The sequence below is a fragment of the Toxotes jaculatrix genome, chromosome 11 (genome assembly GCF_017976425.1).
Source record: "Toxotes jaculatrix isolate fToxJac2 chromosome 11, fToxJac2.pri, whole genome shotgun sequence".
Lineage (NCBI taxonomy): Eukaryota > Metazoa > Chordata > Actinopteri > Toxotidae > Toxotes > Toxotes jaculatrix.
In genome coordinates, this window is record NC_054404.1 from 15,729,717 (window position 1) to 15,749,876 (window position 20,160).

At 41.5% G+C, this 20,160-nt stretch overlaps 1 protein-coding gene across 1 annotated transcript in view; it reads left to right on the forward strand.

The window, feature by feature from the left end:
• Window positions 1-20,160, forward strand: part of itga9 (integrin, alpha 9) — a 47,082-nt gene that overhangs the window by 23,777 nt on the left and 3,145 nt on the right. The window contains exons 16-27 of the mRNA XM_041050614.1: window positions 6,733-6,885; window positions 7,895-7,971; window positions 8,438-8,585; window positions 12,162-12,248; window positions 12,416-12,495; window positions 12,695-12,778; window positions 13,247-13,355; window positions 13,470-13,577; window positions 14,924-15,049; window positions 15,248-15,367; window positions 15,462-15,557; window positions 18,956-19,075. Of these exons, the coding sequence (XP_040906548.1) occupies window positions 6,733-6,885; window positions 7,895-7,971; window positions 8,438-8,585; window positions 12,162-12,248; window positions 12,416-12,495; window positions 12,695-12,778; window positions 13,247-13,355; window positions 13,470-13,577; window positions 14,924-15,049; window positions 15,248-15,367; window positions 15,462-15,557; window positions 18,956-19,075 (1,308 nt within the window). The remainder of the gene's footprint in view (window positions 1-6,732; window positions 6,886-7,894; window positions 7,972-8,437; window positions 8,586-12,161; window positions 12,249-12,415; window positions 12,496-12,694; window positions 12,779-13,246; window positions 13,356-13,469; window positions 13,578-14,923; window positions 15,050-15,247; window positions 15,368-15,461; window positions 15,558-18,955; window positions 19,076-20,160) is intronic.

Here is a 20,160-nt window from a genome sequence, read left to right on the forward strand (position 1 = left end):
GCAACATTCAGACTTACTAAAGGTTAGGATTTGGTTGATTTATGTTTTCACGAAAACGGCAGCCCAAAACTGTACAAAGGATTCTTGTAGTTTACAGAATTCTGTCTTTGAAAATGTACAGCAGCACAGTTTAACATTTCTTTGTGTTGTTTTTCTCGTACTCTGGCAGACACAAAGTGAAATTCTTAATTAAGGACTATTCTGATCAGGTAATAGCAATGACTGATGATCGTTAATGTTTCATCAATCTGGACGCAAATCAGGGTAAAGAAAAATGAGACAGGAAGGATTTACAAATGGAAAGAGGGTTAGGGGAAAAGTTAGAAATGAAAAACAAAATCTTTTTCTAGATTCAAACAGAATTGTAGCAACAATTCCGATGTCAAAATACACTCCTGTCCTCATTTTTCCATCTTGTCCAAGTGCCAGATGGACGAGTGATGGGTTTACACAGTCAGAAGGGGTTTTTGATTTATTTGTGCAAAAGTTCATTGTTCATTGTAGGCAAAACCAAACCGCTGTTTACTGAAAGCACAATTTACTCCTAATTACCATGATTGTACAACCCTGTAAATCCACACATTTGTTTTCATTTCTAACTAATGTTGCTTAATAAGCAGAACTATCCCTGGAGTAGCTCTCAGTGATAAGTACATATTTGCCTTTTGTACCAGACACAATGTGCTGCCGTGCTCTCGTTTGAAATGTTCAATTTGTTCTTTGGGCACAGTGTGTTTTTATGCACAACAGGTTGTGGGGTGTGTGCGAAGTGTGCGATTTATCAAATTGGTGCCTGAATCTGGACAGACATCAGAGAATCTCTGCGTCTACTACTAACACCAGACAGACTGAAACAGTTTCCAGTGGTTGGATTAAACATGGCTCATGTTAAACGGGAACAGTTTTCAAAGGCCTTCTGCATACATTTGGTATGACTTGTAGTGTGGCATTTTCACATTAGTCAGAATTATTTGGTTTTGGACAGGATGAAGGTATTAAAGTCCAACTGCATTTTTTGTTGACTTGTAACTATTTTCCAGACTTGCTGTTAAGAACATGGTTACTCTCACAGATTCCTGTCACTGTTTCCGACAAGACATCCTACTTAATAACAAGATATCCATACTTAATAATCAATATTTTCATATCATAACAATGTATCAAATAACAATGTGAAAACAACACAGTAAACACAGTGCAGCCTTTAGGAGGTAAAGAACCAGATATTTCCCTCATTAGTTGCTAGCCCGAACTACTGAGTTGACAAAGTTGGTGGAGACCAAAACAGAGTAATAAAAAATAAATTAATTAATAATAAAAGATACAAAAAAAATGCAAGAACAGCTATTTCACTAAAAGTTACAAGACGCAGAAAATCATTCATCTCATTTGAAATGAAAAGCCAAACAGGGCACAATAGTGGAGGAACACAGGAACTGAAAGCACGGCGCCGTTAAAGTAACAAAACAACGAGAGGAAAAGCACATAAAGAACATAACAGTTAAACATCATCAAGTTTAGAGGCAGCTGCTCCCATTCTCACTCAGACGTCCTTGACAATGCCCTTGAAGGAAGGTATTCAGTTTTTTTTGACAGGAAAAAATATTTCATCAGTGGCAACAGCAGTGAACTGAGGAGTTGCTCCTTAGGGGATTTTAGCAGAATGTATAGGTTGATTATTAGCAAAGTTCAAGATAAATCAAACCAAAGTGAATTATTTTGAATTTGAGAATGAGTTATGAGATTTATTCACAGATTTGTGATCTTTTGTGGTCGAAGAGTAAAGGTTGTGGTTTTGTTGTTCCAAGAAGATACTGTGGACAAAGCAGGTACATATTCTACTCTTTCTACCATGACCTGTAACCAGAAAGATTTAGGAGCATGAGGATCATTATCACAGACAGAGTGGAGTTGTTCATAGCTGACTTCTCCAAAAAGGTTTTCTAGCTAAAAATTGGATGACACTCTTTCCTGCTCCTACACAGTTTGTCATTCTAGGCTTCCCAACATCTGCTAACCTATTCTGAGCTGTGCAGCTGCTATAGTTTGACCTGTAGTCAATCTGGCAAAGAGTTACACACTAAAGATTTCAGTAGTTGTCTCACTTGTAGACTTTTTTTTCAAGCTGAGATAAACTGCTTAAGTGCATGTCTGCTGTATGCTGCAGACATTACTTTAAATACTTTCAATTTCAAGTTGTCTCCGTTTGTCTCAGTATACACACATAACCCTGTCCTTTGACAGGCGGAGTCCATTCATCACTTAACTAAAAAGCTTTTTCCATTTAGGCTCAGGTTCTCTGGAGTTTAGCCCTTGAATTGAAATAGCCTCAACCTGCAAGTTATCCAAACATCCATTGTCCTAAAAAGGAGACCTGTGTGCATGTTTCCCTCACGAGTTAATAAAGACTTCCCCTGACCAGGCTTAGGCTATATGCTTTTGAGGGAATGGTTTAGCTGAGAGAGGAGCTCTTGTGCATTTCAGCCAAGCATGAGGCGTTCAAACTGAGGATCAGAGTCTTTTGCAGCCTGACGTCATCCTCCCCGCATCCACCACGGCGGAGCTGCTCTGTGGGCCTGAAGGGGCAGCTTGGTAATTTGCCATCTTGTTGATCAGATTAACATGTGAGAATCAGAGCTCGCAGCACTAAAGAATAAAGTACAGCTCAGCTAGGCTTCAAGGTGAAGTCTACTAAATATGTTCAGCTAAGGCAAATTCATTCATACAGCAGCTGTCTTTACGTTACTGAAACACGAAAGCATTGATTATAGATGTGTAGGACAAAGTCACACAGGCAGCAAAGAGGGAAATCAAGGGGAAAGAAGCTATGCTCTGATGTACTAAATAAATGTGTCCTGAGTGTGAACATAAACAATGAGATAGTATATTGCCAGAAACCTTGTTCCACCGAGAGGGGGGCGGGTGTTGTAGGTGAAGGTTTGATTCCCAGTTGTTTTCTTTCCAAACATGCAGAGCGGCAAGCTGTCCTCCATCCTGTAAGTTAACTATATGAATATGCATACAGGGAGGAAGAGTTTGTATCAAGTGTGTCATAAAAGATCCCAACTGCTGTAACAGGCAGATTTTCATCCTATAGTTGAGAATTTACAGTTTCCAAAGTATGGTGGGAACTGCTGGAAAACAGCTGCTTCCCGCTGAGTTTGCTGGCATCTCTACAGTATGACTGGAACCATTAATAAGTAATTTTGTCCATGGGTTGATGAGAGGGTTCAGACTATTTTTAAGTGACCATGCAGGAAATTTACCCTTTTTATTGGTAGTTTTTACCACTCAAAGGAAGTGTTAAAAAACAAAACAAAAAAAAAACATGCATCTCTCTTTAAGCCACTATGCGTATAATTCGAATATCGCACTCTGGCGGGTGGCAGACAGAAATACATGCCTCTTGCAGGCCGAAAAAACATAAAGCTCTGATTGGTCAATTGTTTCTTCAAGCGCTGGTAACAGTTGCTGTAAACAATTGTGCTAAAGATGATCTGCCTGACAGTGAAATGGCACCAAAAACAGGAAACAAAAAGCGTCTCTGTCCTACAGTGTGTTTACTTTGTGTTTTACATTGAAATGCTTATCTGCTACAAGCTGAAACATAGTGTAACTGAGCACAACTGACTAACTAATGTCAGTTATCTAAAGTTTGCTAATATTAGCTAACTTTGGCTACCATCAGCTACTGACCATCCCAGACCAAGTCAGGCAGCAAAACCCCTGATTGTATTAAACCGAGTAAGGGTGCATTTTATTGTTAATTAGTTCAACACTCTGTAACATTACTGAATTTAAGAGGAAAAATATTTAATTTTTTTCTGTCAAATCCTATATACTGTCACTTTAAAACTGGCAAAAATATATAAAAACCTGCTGTTTCATATTTTCACTTTCATTTTTAAGGTCTTTAAGTAACACAAATACCAGAATGTCATCTGAGATCAGGGACACCCTCTGCAGCCCTTGTGTTTGAATGAGGATTAACACAGTGGACGCCTGTGAGTACAGAATAACCTGTCACAAGTTTTCTCTTGTGAACTTACCGTCATGTAAGGAACAGTTGTTGGGTTTCTTTCCATAAAATTATAGGAAGCAGGCAGTTAACACTAGCCGGTGTCCTGCTCAGCTGGAGCTCAGGAACTCCTCTGTTCCATAAATACAGGAATTAAAAGCAGGATCGGGAGGGAGTAAATGACCGGGCCCGGGGCGTGGATTCGGGTGGGGCAATTGGCAGCATTGATCAAGGGATAATAAAAGCTTAGGCCAAGTGTTACTGACCAGCCTCCGGCATTTCTAACGTAAGCTTTCTGTGACTCTTGGGAGCTCTCCATGTTAGCAGTCTGTAGGCTTGTGTTTGAAAAAGAAAGTCATCCTGTGTCTGCACAATAAGAAATGCTCTGTTAAAAAAAGAAGCAGAAATTGACCCATAGTACACTAATTTAATGGAAAGATCATGCCTATGTACTTGTGCATAAAAGGCAGTCTTAAGGCATGAGATTGTGCAAAAACACCATGTTTCATTTCAAGTCATTATGTCCCTCAGTTCTCCTGTGGCTTGTGAAAATGTGAGATAAGCGGTGGGAGTTTGGGACTGGAGGCCGGAGCAGTGAACTCCCAGGGGGTCAGTTCACTCAGAGGCCAGAGGACAGGGGCCATTTCATACATTCTGCTTGAACGGCTATTGAGACTGAGGGCTTTGCCAGTGCCTCACATTGTATACTACCACTTGTCCTGAACTGACTACCACACTGTGTCATGTTACCTCCCAGCTGAGTCAACTACCAGAACACTACTAGAACAACACCATCTCTGTAAATTCAATGAGGCATGTATTGCACTCCAAAGATGGATGTGAGGTCAACGTTACCCAGCTTTATTTGAACAGTGCTACTGTGAGAATAGGTAGTGCTGGCCTAAAATGAACAACCAAATATTTTCTACTGGTATTTGTTCGGGTTTGATGGGAAGCAAGTTCACACTGGTATCTCCTGCTTCTCCTGTCTCCTCAGCTTTTGTATGTTACCAAACTAACTGCCAGCGTATAAATTAAAGCAACCTTAAAGACTCAACTGACTCGTTTCCCACCCTTACCGTAGATGTGAGTTCCCCACTAGCAGTGTTCAGTTCTACAAAGCCGTACAAACCTATACACTCAACTCGACTTGGGTGCTACTGATACCAGGTCTGGTAGGCGCTCACTGCCATTTCCTGTACATGCCGAACTGCAGCCCATATGCAGAGGATTGCTGCTTGGGAGAGCAGTTCGCACAACTTTTGACTCTTTTTCTTGTTTAAGCAAAAATGCTAAAGTTCCCTGGCTCCGCTTTTCACATATGTATACTTGCAGTTTTTCTTCGTCTTATATGACAGTAAATTGAATATCTTTGGTTTTAGAACTGTTGGTTGCACAAGACTATTTTAAGAAGTCAGCTTGGCCTCTTGGAAATTTTATAAATGAAGCAATGAATTCATTAATCAAATAAAATAACAGGCAGATGAATTGATAATGAAGATAAATGTGATTCGCAGCTCTTTTTTCAGCCGTCAACTGTTGAGCCAAACAGAAAATCACTAAAAATTCTCTGATATTATCAGCAACGGCATGTCTTTATCTGTGTCCAGCACCATTTCCCAAATGAGCCCCAAATCTTCTGTTTTTGTCTATTCACGTCCTGCACAAACGGCTGCTCTTTCCTGCTATAACTCTCTCACTGCTGATGAGTTGGGTGGGTTCTCCACTGGTGTTGCACAGTGTGTTCAAAGCCTCCACGCCGGCCTTGCCTGAGGAAAGAGGATGGGTGGGTGGACACTGGAAAACAGTGTGATAATGGACAAAAGAGAGAAAGTGCAAAAGAACGAGTGGCCCTAAGCGACCACCGGAAAACACGTGGAAGCCCTTTGTGTTTACGTTGGGGGTTTGGCTCCATGTTGGTAGACATCAGTTGGGCAAAGGGATACAGGTTGCCTGTGTGTGTGTGTGTGTGTTCTTGCTGCAGCTTTTAGACATCAAGATCAGAGTCAGACCAACCAAGCAGCCTTCAAAGAGCTGAGTGTAGCTGTAATTGACAGAAAAGATGAAAAAGCAACATCAGTATCTGCTTTTCCCATGTATGTCTTTCAGTGCTGTCATCTCATGAAGATATGGGATTTGATCACATTCTCTCTGTTTTCACTCTGTCTGCATTGTTTCCAAACCTGATGCCAAATCAAACACATCTTTTGTGGTCTTGGATGGAGCCGCCAGAAACGCAAAGATAGCTCTCAGAGGCAGTGCCAGCCGGTTTTTGGAAAAAAAAAAGGGGGTCTATGTGTTCGCTTTGCTGAGAACTTTTAGTGGTGGCCCTGTTATTACTACTTTCAGCAAAATGACAAAAACGAAATAGTAATTAATGTGAGAGTTGTGTCAACCATCCATTATAACTAATTAAGAGGATTTTGTGGTTTATCAGTATACTTGCATCTGCAATCAACCATGTGGATCTTTGGCTCAGTGATTACAGTGATAACATCATATCCAGACTGTGTGATCTTCCGATAATCTGCAGTGTAATCAGTCTCTGTGCCAGGCGTCAATTGGAGAAAGATGTTAAATTACCATAATCACCCAGGCTGTTACATGACAGTCATTGCTTTGAGGTTGAAATTAGTTTTAATTAGTTTAATTAGTTTTGTGTCTACAGTGGGACAAATTCTTTGCAATAGCCTTGTTTTTATGTTTCTCTATAGAAAGATGTGAAGGACGTGTTCACAGCCATCACGTTCGAGGTGGCCTACAGCCTGGGGAAGCATGTGCTGTCGGGACACCAGGAGCGAGACCTGCCCGCGCTCACTCCAGTGCTGCGATGGAGGAAAGGAAACAAGATCGCAGTGAGGAATGAGGTAAAATAAGGATTAATATCATTGAAATATATGAGGTAAAACTCTTCTAAATGTAGCTGCTGAAGGTTCCAAAGCTTCTCATTAACAATTAATACCATCTTTATGTGGAGAACCATTACCCAGGAGTTAAACTTGAGAGTAAACACTTATTTTCTTGACTCTTTAGACAAAATGGACAGGTAAAGCTGTTAGATACTTTATTGTTTTGAGTAAGAAAATGGGCATCAGAGATTATTTGTTGCTCATTCATTTAAATATAATATCACAAGATCATGATGTTTCTCAGATTGAAACCTTTCACAGTCTTGTTTTTTATTTGCTTGCTTAGAGACTCATGAGATGAGTCTCATCCTGTACTTGTATAAAGATAAAAATGTAGCTTTACTGGAGTTGCAGCAGTGTTTGTTTTATGTTAATCTTGCTCTTGTACTGAGAGGATCGCAGTTATCAGTTCAGCTTCTGACACAGTTCATTTCCTCACTTGATTCGACTGAACGTGAAATTCTTCCCACACCTGACATAAGGAGCACAGAAGGAATGAAGGAAATAGCTGAGATTGAGGTTATAATGATGTGGTGTTCGTTACCAGCTTGTTATTGTCTGTGTTAGCTTTTCTTGAGTGGAATCCAAAAAGACTGATTCATTTATTTTCTTTGCAACCACCTCTAACCTGCCCCACATGTGTTTCCCCACTGTCTGCACCTCTTGAAAAACGGTGGGATTTGCGTCTTTCAGCACTTAGAGAATCCATATATCTGAAACTCATCGGACATTAACGCTTGACTTAAGTTTCCTCTCGTGGTTTATCCTTAAACCAAAGACCATCCTCTGACTAATTAAACGAGGGATCTGACAGAGTAAAGATTTTGGGCCTTCCTGGATAAAAATCTTCGGGACAGCTCCAACAACAACACAACACTGCCCCCTAGTCTGAATATGGAGTCAGTGTGTTCAGTGCATGGACAGTATGAGGTCATATGAACTGTGTACTTTACTATTTCCTCTTCAGACTTGGTTTGAGAAGAACTGCCTGTCAGACGACTGTGCTGCAGACCTGAGGCTTCATGGGAAACTGCTGCTCTCTGGGTAAAAACCTTCGACTTCACAGGATCATTCTCTGTCTTTGCCTTTTCTTCCAGTTCTGAGGAAGCAAGCTGACGTCATAGGCCATGAGGGTGTGGGTAGTGGAACCATGACGCATGCTTGGAGGATATCCATATGTTTTTTTTTCCATAGTTAGGGAGTTCCCTTTCTTTTTATTGTGTATCATCTGTTCTGTGTGCATTTAGTGACAGTTTTTGTCTGTCATGGTAACCAGTCGTCATTTTTCACAAATATTCTTTGTTTTTCTGCAGAAACAATCAAACACTCTACTCTAAGGGCACTCCTCGTTGTTTACTTACATTTTCTATTAAAAAATTTGATATAAAACAAACTTACATCACTTGTTAATATAAATCTTTGCTTACTGTTCCTCCCTTAACATCCCACAATTGTTATAAGAAGTTTGTTTATCCTCTGAAATACATTATTTACTTTATGTTACCGTCAGGTTGCATAGCAAACCCCATTTGGCCCTCGGAGGAGTGAGGAATGTCTCTTTGAACCTGACCATCTCCAACGCTGGAGATGACGCCTACGACACCAACATCTACTTCAACTTCTCCAGAGAGGTTTTCTACATCAACTTTTGGCAGAAGGTGTGTTGAGGCTCTTGAAGAATCTGTTATTTATTTACTCTGGTGCTCATGTTTATTTCTGAAATCTGATTGGCTGTTAGCTGTTTTTTCCCCCCATGATAAAGTACAAGTGAAACTGAAGTTGAAAGGACACACGTAGCCATATTTTACACATACGTATCAGCTGAATATCATCAGTTTTCCACTGAGATGTGCATTTTATTTGAAGACAGTTTATTTAAAAAGACTGATTACATGTCAGGAGTGCAGTCTAAACAGTGACGCGTACAAAGAGACAGACCTGCGACGGGACAGATGAACTTAAAGCGTTGCCTGAGCCACAAAGCCAGCCCTGTGGATGAAAAGCGGGAGAGTCCCAGCGGCAGCAGCAACAGCTGTCCTGTCTCAGAAGGCAGCTCCTCTGGCTGACCTGTCATACGCTTCTCTGACTCATTTAAGACAGACGCACCATGTCAACAACATATGAGCTGTGTGCATGAGAACAAATCACATACTTCATATTACCTCAGTCTTGATTTTTTCACCATTCAGATTACATGACAATGACTGACCTTAATGTGGTTTTGATCAGACCTGCTCCTCACACTCTTTGACCTCAATTTCAGCATTCTGTTAAAGAAATATCTACCTACTACCATCCCACATTAAACCTGAGAGATTTTCCCTGCGACCACGCTGCATGTGGATGGGTTTCACAGTGTCCACCTCTGCCTCTGCTCACGTCTGTTCGCTCACTTGTTGCAAAGGGAACGGCAGGTCTGCTCATGGCTGAGAGAGACGCCACGTCAGATGGAGCGATCTGACACAAGCCTGCACGGGTTCAGCAGTTTTTCTCATGCTAGGGGGGGCAATATCCATCAGGAGGGCTTTTCCTCTCATAATGGACCTCATGTTTTTCCTCAAGCTCAGTTTTTTCAACCCTATGATGGATAGGACCGTCTCTGTAAAGCACCAAACCCGTGACATGATTTTAACCCCCCCCTCCTCAACAAAGCTGAAATTGAATTTAAACAGAATACACGCTGCAGGCAATTATTAGAAAAACAGTGTTTCAGTTTTGGTTTCATAGCTAATCTAATGAGCCAGGCCGACATTAAATATCAGGTTGCCAGCAGCCACAGAGCCTCATGTTGTTTGGGATCAGTATGAAGAGATGACAAAGAGGCCACCAAGCAGATTTACTGCCGAATGCTCTTTGAAACATTTGTAATTACTTCTGGAGAAGTCTGAGGTGACGCTGTGAAAGTCAGGGTCAGTCCTCAATCCTCCCTTGCGGCTTTTTCTCTAGTGAGCGAAGCATGGACTTCATACTCCCCTCATATTTAAGAGTGGGGTGTGTTATCTCTCTGTTGTTTTTGCAACACAAGCTGTCAGAGAGCTGTGGAGGTGAATTGGTTTCAGGAGCACTGCCTTCGCTCCCATGGGACTCAAAGACTGCTGCACTGGCTTCTGTGTTTTCTTTTTTTTATCTCTGAAATGTTTGAGTAGTCTGTTTTTTTAAAAGGCTGTGGCAGATGTTTGCACCACTGCATTTCTGGCAGTGGTTTATACTACGTTCTACAATTACTAGTTATTTTGCAGATTAAAACACAGCAATATATAAAGGATTTGCTTCCCTTCAACCAGTTACAACATTAAAATACTTCTTACATGTTAATGCTGCCGTGGGGCTGAATGATATTTTAAAACAATTTCATGTTATTTTTGGTTATTTGTCCATGTCATGATGTAACAAACGTATACAAAATTATGGTTGTTATGATGGTGCGGTATCACAGCTTTTATTTGAGTAAAGGAATACTCAGTACTACTTCCACCACTGACGTCCGGTGATTTAACAGTTGGCTCAAAATGAGCATCACCGTGAAAAGCCCAGAAACTGGGAATGCAGCTGAGAAATGTGTGAAGCTGTGAATTTCACTGGACCTTCAAAACTAAGAATATATGAACCACTGATTTTCTTGGCTGTGAAGCGCAGCTTTGCACATGCCATGAAAGCCAAAGGTAGATCTTAATCGTAATACCTGTGTAGAGAGAGCAAAGTAGGTGATGACAACGGTTTGGAAAAGTTAGACCAAAGTAAAACCAAATGTCCAAATACCAATACCAAATAAACTAAGTGGATGGAGGCTCAAAGAGATGTGCACAACATGCAGAAAGCAGGCCTGTGGTGTATTATCATCCTCACTGTCACACTGCTCCAGTGCAGGCTTCAGCTGACACTGAAGCGGGGTAAACAGCCCCAGTGATATTTAATGGTCCTGCCATTTGTGAAAATCCCAGCATGCATTTGTCCCTGACAGAGAAAGAGCAGTGAAAGTAAGCAAGAGAACGAAAGTGAAGAAGTGCTGAACAAACACACTTTGTCGTTCGGAGGCCCGGCACGCCATATGTCTGAGAGCTCTGCTCTCTCTCAAGGGCTGCCAGGTGGGTGATGGGTAAACAGGCTGACTTCCCCAATCCTGCCCAGCCCTATGGGACAGGCAGTGTTTGCACAGCAGCACGGAGGAATACAGGAAATAGAGGAAATTCCATCATTGCCAGTTGTGCTGGCCCCCCCCCCCCAACCCCCCGGGCTCGCTGTAGCCTCCATACAAAGGGCAATGCTGCTTATTTAAGCTGACTTAATGAAGATTGAGGGCATAGCCACACCCTGGACTGACAGACTGACACTGGGAATCTGCTGAACAAGGGGAAAGGGGGTCTGGATGATACTGTGGATGGACATGTACCTTTAAATATGTCAGCAGAGACGGCCTTCACACCTCTTTTCTTTATCACATTTGGAAACATGTTATAAACACAGGCTCAAACTGGGCAGCAGAACAAGCATGCAGATGTTTTGTATGACTTACCTTAAGCCCCCTGCTAAATCTTCCAGAAGCTCTAGTCTGTCTTTCTTTTTTCTTTTTTTATTGTCAAAGTCTCTGCCCTCTTTCATGCTCCCAGCACACGAGCTCAGCTGACAGGCTCTCGGTGAACTCTTGCTAAAAGAATTCTTACTCCTCATAGGGTCAAGGCCCAAGTGTTTACACAGAGCAGCCGGTGAAGCTCCATATTGTTTAGACAAGCTTCCAAACACACAGCCTGGAGGCTGTTCAATTACCCACCCGCTAAGATGTGTGTGTGCCATCACTGCTTTGTACATTCTTTATTTAACCTAATTTAGAACTTCAGTAAGATATGAGAACCTATTCTTTTCCATATAGAAGTCTGTCTAACAATACACTTTGCTTATACTGTAAATGTTGGCAGGTGTGTGTGTCTATGTTTGTGTATTTAAGGCTGCACTAGAGGTTAGACTGTTGCTTTTTGTTTTTCATACATAAATAAATAAATTACATTACATTAAATTACATTATCTATGATATTTCCATTCGTTTTGCCATCCAAAGCCGTTTCCAATGCTTTTTGCCTGGAATCAAAACTCATTGTTCCCTGCCACAGTCTGCATCTTGTCTACTGCGTCTTCCTCTTTGTGTCTTCTGGCTCCATGAATGTCACCCACTCTGTCTCCAGTCTGTCTGTCTTTATCACCCCCTCTTACTCTCATGTCTATCTTGTGTCTTTGTGCAGGAAGAGAAGGGTATTTCCTGTGAACTTGTTGATTTGGACTTCCTCAAATGTAGCGTGGGATTTCCCTTCATGAGAGCACAGACTAAGGTAACTCCACAAGCCACTTAGAACTAAATTCACTATGTCAAAACTGCAACCAGAAGTCTTCACTTTTAGTGGTGTTGTAATCTCAGTAAAGCACAGTTCATTGGTGTGCAGCATGGTTGAGAGTACAGTCAGTGACACCCTGGTTTGTTCTGTCTTTTTCTCTTCAGTATCATTTTGCAGTGATTTTTGACACAAGTCAGCTCTCTGGGGAAAATGACACATTGCAGTTCTTAGTTCAAGCAAAAAGGTAAGTTTTAAGAGTCGCACTTTAGTTCATACCTCATAATATTTATGTTGTGTAGCAATGCTGATTTATTCCCAGACGTGCCTGCCCTTATGTCCCATAGAGTAAATACATTTTTCATGGGTGTTTGTAGAATTTAATCCTGTTCTTCAGTTCATTTACAAAATGACTAAATAACTTAATTGTTACTTGTTTGTTTTAGCGCCAATCCTGAGCACAAACTCTCTGACAACAGTTTGGATCTTTCCATCCCTCTGGTTCATGAGACTGACACAACTATTACAGGGTAAGAACAGAAGTTCTCCTCTGGAGACTTGACCTGGTTGCCCGTCTGCTGGCTCTTGGGATGAGAGGGAGTGCTTTAGTCAGTATGGAGCATATCAACTTGAAAAGCCTTATCTCTGAATTGCGTTATCACAGCTCTGCTTCACAGAGAAGGGAGAGAGATGTAAAACAGCCCAAATCTGCCAGAACTCTGACATCTGATAAGGCTGCTGTCTGTGTGTGTGTGTGTGTGTGTGTGTGTGTGTGTGTGTGTGTGTGTGTGTGTGTGTGTGTCTTTAATGTGGAGGGAGGCACATCTGACTCATGTCTCAACTCCTAAAGAAAACTCTGCTGTCCACCTAATAACATGACTGAAGCCAGAGAGTTTTATGAAGCTTTTTTTCCTGAATATTTCTGTGGACATTTACATAAATATTTTTTAAGTTAATGCATCATTTGGTATCTCTCTCCTGAACACTGTTGTGTGCAGTGTGGTGACACCAACCTCCTTCGTGTATGGAAACTCCATCGATGCCTCGCGCTTCGTCCAGCTGGAAGACATGGAGTGCAACTTTCAGCCTCTCAATCTCACTTTTCAGGTACTACAATCGCAGAGGAATAGGAATTTGCAATATTTTTACATTGTACATGTACATTCACTTCCCTTTTCCTTTGTCTCCATCTTTCCTTTTCTCTGTGTGATGTGGTTCCAGGCCATAAACAAGGGGCCCAGCAGGCTGCCTGGCTCCACTGTGGACATTAGGATACCCAACCGGCTGGCTGGCAGCGGAGCTGACATGTTCCACATCATTGAAACACAGGTGGATGCCAACAGCAGTCTATCTACATTATTTATTTAGCCCAAATCCTTATTTATTAGTTTATTCCCCTACAGGCGGCCACATTTTTATTTCATTTATCCAACCCATGCCTGTTGGTCTTGCTTCCCTTCATGACACAACTCCCTATAACCACCTCAGAGCACAGTTTCATGTACAGAAAGCTGCTAAATTGGTGGGCTCTTTGTCATGGCGTGGGCAATTTGCTTAGTGTGAGGCGCCATCGGGCCAGTGAAAATCTAAGCGAAAGTGTTGATGTTGCTACTGAAGCTACATGACCATTTAGTTTCACAACATTTTGCATTTAGATAAAGAAACGCAATACTCCCGCTGGGTTTAAATGTTTTCTTAACCCTTGCATTGCGCCCTTTCATATAGGTAGATCATGGGGGAGCTCAAGCTCAATTGTATTTACTGTGAATGGGCAGAAGGGGTTGACTGTATCCCACCCTCCTAGAGCCCATCTGGAATCACTTTCAGGGGATCAGACAGCTTGCACGAAACGGGAATGGGACACCTGCAGAGCTGGCTACCGCCCCGTACCATCCCGAGCCTGAAACCACACATCATAAACACTGTTAACACTGCGTCTAGCCTGTGGCACACTGGACAGTTGCACACTTATGTTTTATAGCCAGATATTCTTACATTTTATACAGACCTCCATTTGTTCAGACATGATATACAAGTTCCATATGTTTTAGTTTTTCTGTACAAAATCCATCAATGTTCATTATTTACTGGGAAAATTCTGTTCTTGTGAGGGATTTCACCAGGTTAAACTTAGTGCAGCCTATGAATCTTCACACCAGCGATGGCAGCAGAAACACAGGACATGAGAAAGTGCAGCATTTAAAGCTCAGACATGCTGGGTGGCAGCAGAGCAGACAATGAAGAAGGCCAGAGGAGATTTCCACCTCCACAGCTTCAGGTCGGACTGAACAGAGGGGAAAGGGGAAGTGTTCCCTGGGGGCTGGGCAGTAAAGCAGACACCTCTAAATCACTCCATATGGGAAATGTGTCTGGGAGGGGTACCAGCATCTTGTTGGGGAGAACTTCCTGTGAGCTCGGGAGACTCATAACAATAGAGGGGTTGGGCCAGTTTAGATGAAAAAAAGCGCTTGTGTCATTGTGTTTGATGTCAAACTGAAACCCAAACCTATCTATGTGACACAAACATGACAAAACCCCTGCTTTCCTACACAATCATGCCACATTATTTAACTCAACTATTTTAACTCAACTGCACTTAACTTCATTTATATTCATTAGATGTGATTTTACCTAAAATCTTAGTCATCCACATCTGTACCACTGTCATGTTTCAGGTGGCTGATGGTCGAGGAAACTGCACCCCTCACAAGAACCCGGCACCGTGCACCATCCCCCAGGACAGAGAGAGCATTTTCCACTCCATATTTGCCTTCTTCACCAAATCAGGACGCAAAGTCTTGGTAAATATGCAGCTCTCACATTGTACTTTGACATTTCAGAGGTCACTGACAGTCACCTCCCGTGAGGATTCTTGTTTTTTGTTTGTTTGTTTTTTTAGCAGTGCAACATCTGTTTATCACACATCCTTCTCTTCCCCACACACTGTCTCCTGCTCTTCACCACTCTCTCTTCCTTCTTTTCTCTTGTGTTTTTAAAAGGACTGCGACCGGCCTGGAAGAGCGTGTATGACAATTTCTTGCAGTCTGGGTCCACAGTTAAAAGAAGAAGCTTTGAGCATAGATATAAAACTTCTGCTCAACACTGAAATTCTTAAGAAGGTAAGAAACGTGTCACAAGCTTGATATGTTTAGTTGCAGGTTATTGTGATTCTAAGAGCAACAGTAATCCAGCCTCTCCAATCCTAACCCACAGGACAGTTCTTCAGTGATCCAGTTTGTGACAAGGGGCAGTGTTCAAGTAAATGACAGGGCAGTGGAGGTGCCAGAAGGCCTTCCAGAGGACATTTCTGTGAGTATATCAGCAATACTACTAATTAGAGCACCTAAAGTAACTGTACTGTTACTATGCAAGATCTTTTTAAAGCTGCACGAATCAATATGAGTCAGTTGACTATGAATAAACAGAGAAATATCACCAACTCTGTGGTTCCTTTCAGTTCCTTATTAATGTTTTAGCACCTTTCAGCTCATTGTTTTGGTTTCCGTTTCGCAGCTTTATTCTTCTACTTGCAATGCTTTCATTTACCTCATTTTCAGCCACAGCGGAGCTATGTTCAGCAAAGAAGCTCTGATAAACAAAGTGCTTTCGTTTGTCAGGTCCCCTTCTAAGACCGTATGCAGCTATTTCCTATGTTGTGTGTTCGGCATGTCAAGTTTAGAAGGTGACAATTGGTCAACGTGACTTTCCTCTAATATCTAGCTAGATTTCGATCTCCAGCCCAATACAGCATTATGTAATTATACTTAAATTTCAACGGCAAGATCTCTGCTGCTTACAGTCACTATTTCTTCAGTAGAAAACAGTTCCAATAAAACTGTTTACTGTGAGATATCTCAGAACTTGGCCAAATAAAACCGAAATTAAATCCACCAGAGGTTAAGTGAGAAAATGATTTTATCTAATTTGGGTGAACTGAACCTCCAAAGCTTGTTTGCCTTCACTCAGTCTAAATCAATCACTTTGACATTTATTTTGTTGCCAAGAGTCACAGGTTAAGTCACAGAGCAGAACTGCTACAGCTGGTAAGGCTATTGTGTCTTGCTCCAAGGCACTGTGGTAGGGCTTTATTGAAGCTTGATCCCAGGGATTCTGGTCGAAGGACATGCTACTCACTACATGACTGTGCTTGTAAAAATATATCAGTAAGCACATAAATGTGTGTATATATATATTTGTATTTATCTTTAGACTATTGTTCATCATACTGTGGCTGGACATTTTTCAAACCGCTGTTGTGCTCCACTGTTGAGGATAATTTATAAAGGATATGAGTCCAGGGAACAGCTGGGAACTATGGGTATACTGTATGGAGGCACTTCTATTGGCTGGTATCGGGGTCCTCAGCTGTGCTCAAGGACAGACCCTCCCCCCACTGTTGTTTGCTGAGTGATTGAATGGCCCAGCAGATCAGATGTGATGATTATATTGAGCACCCAGTATGCTCGCAGTGGGATCTCTCAAGTGATTAGGGTGCTGACCGGGCTGCAGACCTGCTGACCCTGAGCTCCAGACGGGCTCGGAAAATTCAGACCCGCTATGAATATGTTCATACCATGCCACTCTTTCAGCACATGGTGAGTGTGCTCATTCCAGTGACTATTACCCCCCTAGGTTTTAGCAAACACAGTTACCTCTTCCCTCAGGATCCCGGCTGGCTAGTGTACACACTGCAAAGTATAATTTGTGGTCCCTGGTCGTATTGCTCACAGCAAGCCTACTAGCTGTCAGCAGAACGACATGCTCGCGTTTTATCACCCGTGACATGTAAACAGACCCACATAAATCCATATGTTCTTGGTGTAGGTATGCAAGTTACAAACTTAGCATCACAGAACTGAGTTGAATGAACTTCACATTCCCAGAATTAACTGATTGCACAAGTTAAATTGGGAAAGTCAAGAGTCAGAGAGCAACAACCAGCAGAGCTTTCATCTTTTTTGTTCACGCAAGCACTTAGGCATGCATAACAACAGTTAGATTCCAGAGCTCGGAGTAGAGGGGGAGGTGTTAATGTGGGAAACTATTCAACAGAGAGATTAATCTTCACTTGTCGGCTTGGTTTTGTCTTGGCTCACAGTTGGCGTCTCATGCCACATTTGTGTTCAGAGCCCATGTAGTACTGCTCATTGAAGCAATGAAGTTCCTCACTATGTCCTGAAATTGTCCCACCATTGTTTGCAGTAACAAATTATGAAGGATTGTGTGACATTTGGAAGAATACACATTATTTTCCTTTGTTTAAGATCATTAGTAAATAAGCCCATCTATTTAATGATCCTAGAGAATGTGTTGTTTTTCATTTAAGGCCTGAATGTTGACATTAAATCAGGCTTAGCTGTGGTGCCGAGTAATGCAATATTTCACTCAAGTCAAACCACTGTTAATTCGGTGCAAATCAACTTAAGTGGTCAAAGTAATTGTTCTGAAAATGACTCATGTACGCAAATATCAAATAGCTTCAAAGGGACTTTTTCAGTAAAGCCAAAAAAAGTCATTTTACTGTCACATGCATAAAAGTGATGGTAACTATTAGAAAATCAAATAAAAATCAAAGCACTTGTGCTAGAAAGTGATTTAAAATAATTGTTTTTGCTTAATTACATGAAACTCAGCATTTTGTCCCCAGATACTACGTCCCTCCATTGTAATTAAGCATTACACTGTGCATTGGGTTAAGTGAACTGAGTTTGCTCTCAGTGACGGATGATCCAGCGGGTCAGTGTTCACTCATGTCATGGGAAATAGCCTAAGTAGCTCTTATTTATTATGGAACCAGGCTATTTTTTTTAAAGCGTTGCCAAGCCTCCCAGAGTGGACGAGATAACTCTCAGAATCAGCGTCATTCTGGGCTTCAAGGAATCATTTTAAAGGCATCTCCAAACTTAAAAAGGGAGTGGATGATATATTATTTTGAATTACCCCAATCTAATGAATACTTGTTTGGCACTGGCAGTGCATTATGAAACAGTGATGGTCAAGCTTACTGGGTAGTTCTATGATGTTATTAATACCAGTGAAACATAATAGGGAAAATGTTCTTAAACAGTTGGAGTCAATGATGAATACCAAGTCAATGAGTCTACAGCCAAGCTAGCAGCTCTGTGAGGCTGTTAGCTAACATTTTCATTCTAACAAGTTTACAAAGCTAACATGCTGATTAGCTGAGACTAACAAGAATGACATTCGTTTTGTATGTATTTTCTCATAAACTGGACAAATCCAAATGTAGATCCAGAAGAAAAGTCAGGGGATTGCCAAAGTCAGCAGGGTTCATCCTCTGGAGACCATAATCCATTTTACGGTTGTTGAGATATTTTAGTCTAGACCTAAAGTGGTGGATCGTTGTGTATCAGTGGGTTACAGTATACTTTTATTTTGAATCTACATTGATTTTGACTTTTTGTTTTTTTCTTGTTTGACTAATTGACTGTATCCGTCCAGTTTCCTGATGTATGGGGGTATTTTTGTTTTACATGTTGCTCTTGAAACAAGTCATGAGTTCTGACAACAGCTAAAGCAGACTGGAACACGATGTGTTTTGGGTGTTGTTGTTGTTGTTGTTGCACTACATTACATCATTAGCAGCGCATGACTTAATGTGTGTTCTTTGTGTGTGTGTGTCCCTGCTTGTGTGTGTTGTATTTGAGTGTGACTCACTGACTGACCAATGGATTTTTGTGTTTCAGCTGGTGTTCGAGGCGCTCCACAGTCAGGAGCCGAGGGGTTACGTAGTCGGCTGGATCATCGCCATCAGTCTGCTGGTGGGAATCCTCATCTTTTTGCTGTTAGCTGTGCTGCTCTGGAAGGTAACTCAACACACCAACTCACAACCCCAGAGCACAAAACTTACAAAACTGCTTGTTCTTCTAGTAAGATGTTGCTGAAAATGCAAAAGGAAATGGGAGGTAAATATCACAAACTTGTGTGTCACAGCCAGAAGGCCTGTGTCTAGCTCTGATCAGACATCAGCACAGTATTCAGTTGTACAGAGACAGCTGGAGGTAGGGGAAGAGGTGGGGGTGAGAGCTTGCTTTGGGCCTTTAACAACTATGAAAAGGACAAATCACAGACTGGACAATAATTCACACCATACCATTCACATGAAAGAGGAATCTAAAAGGGAAATGGCAATTACACTGATGTCCAGAGGCCCTGTTAGCACAGAACTCCTTTTCTTTTTCATTGCTTCATTTTCCACCGGGAATACCACAACTAAACCTTGGAATGTTGGTCCTGGGATACATTTCCCCCCGATCCCCAGGTCCTCAGAACTTGCCAAAATAAACCCCACTTACAAGAGCAGCACATGTCCTGTATTGCTCTTTTCAGGAAATGCCTGAGGAGAGTACAGGTCTGTATCAATAAACTTTAGTAGCCAAATGCAGATAAAGGAATGGAGTCGTAGTGAGAGGCAGCATCCAAGTGTGGTGGCTTTGTTTACATACACACCAAGAATCTGCTGCTTTCTCCATCCCTTCATATATTACACTTTGTAAATGCATGTTGTAGGTCAGTTAAATGTATTTACAACACAATATTACATTCCTAGAGAAATAACATATTCCTACAGGGGAAATGCTTCATTTGCTCCCATCCATGTTGGTTGTTTTGCATGTTTATTAGCCTATTAACTTCAAACTGTTGTACATTATTACTGTTGCTTAAATGTATTTTTTTCTATGCACTAAAAATGCTGCTGTTCTGCAGCTGAATCTCAAAAGTCCTGTGGGGTTTTACAACAATCCCATCCAGCAACTGCATTACCACAAAATGATCAGTCTGCCAAACACACATTTTCTTATTTGAGTGTAATAAAAATCCAAATAAATATTTATTTAAGAAAAGAAAAAGTTTTTAAGGGAGTACTCCACAGTGTTGTGACGCTCTGGGA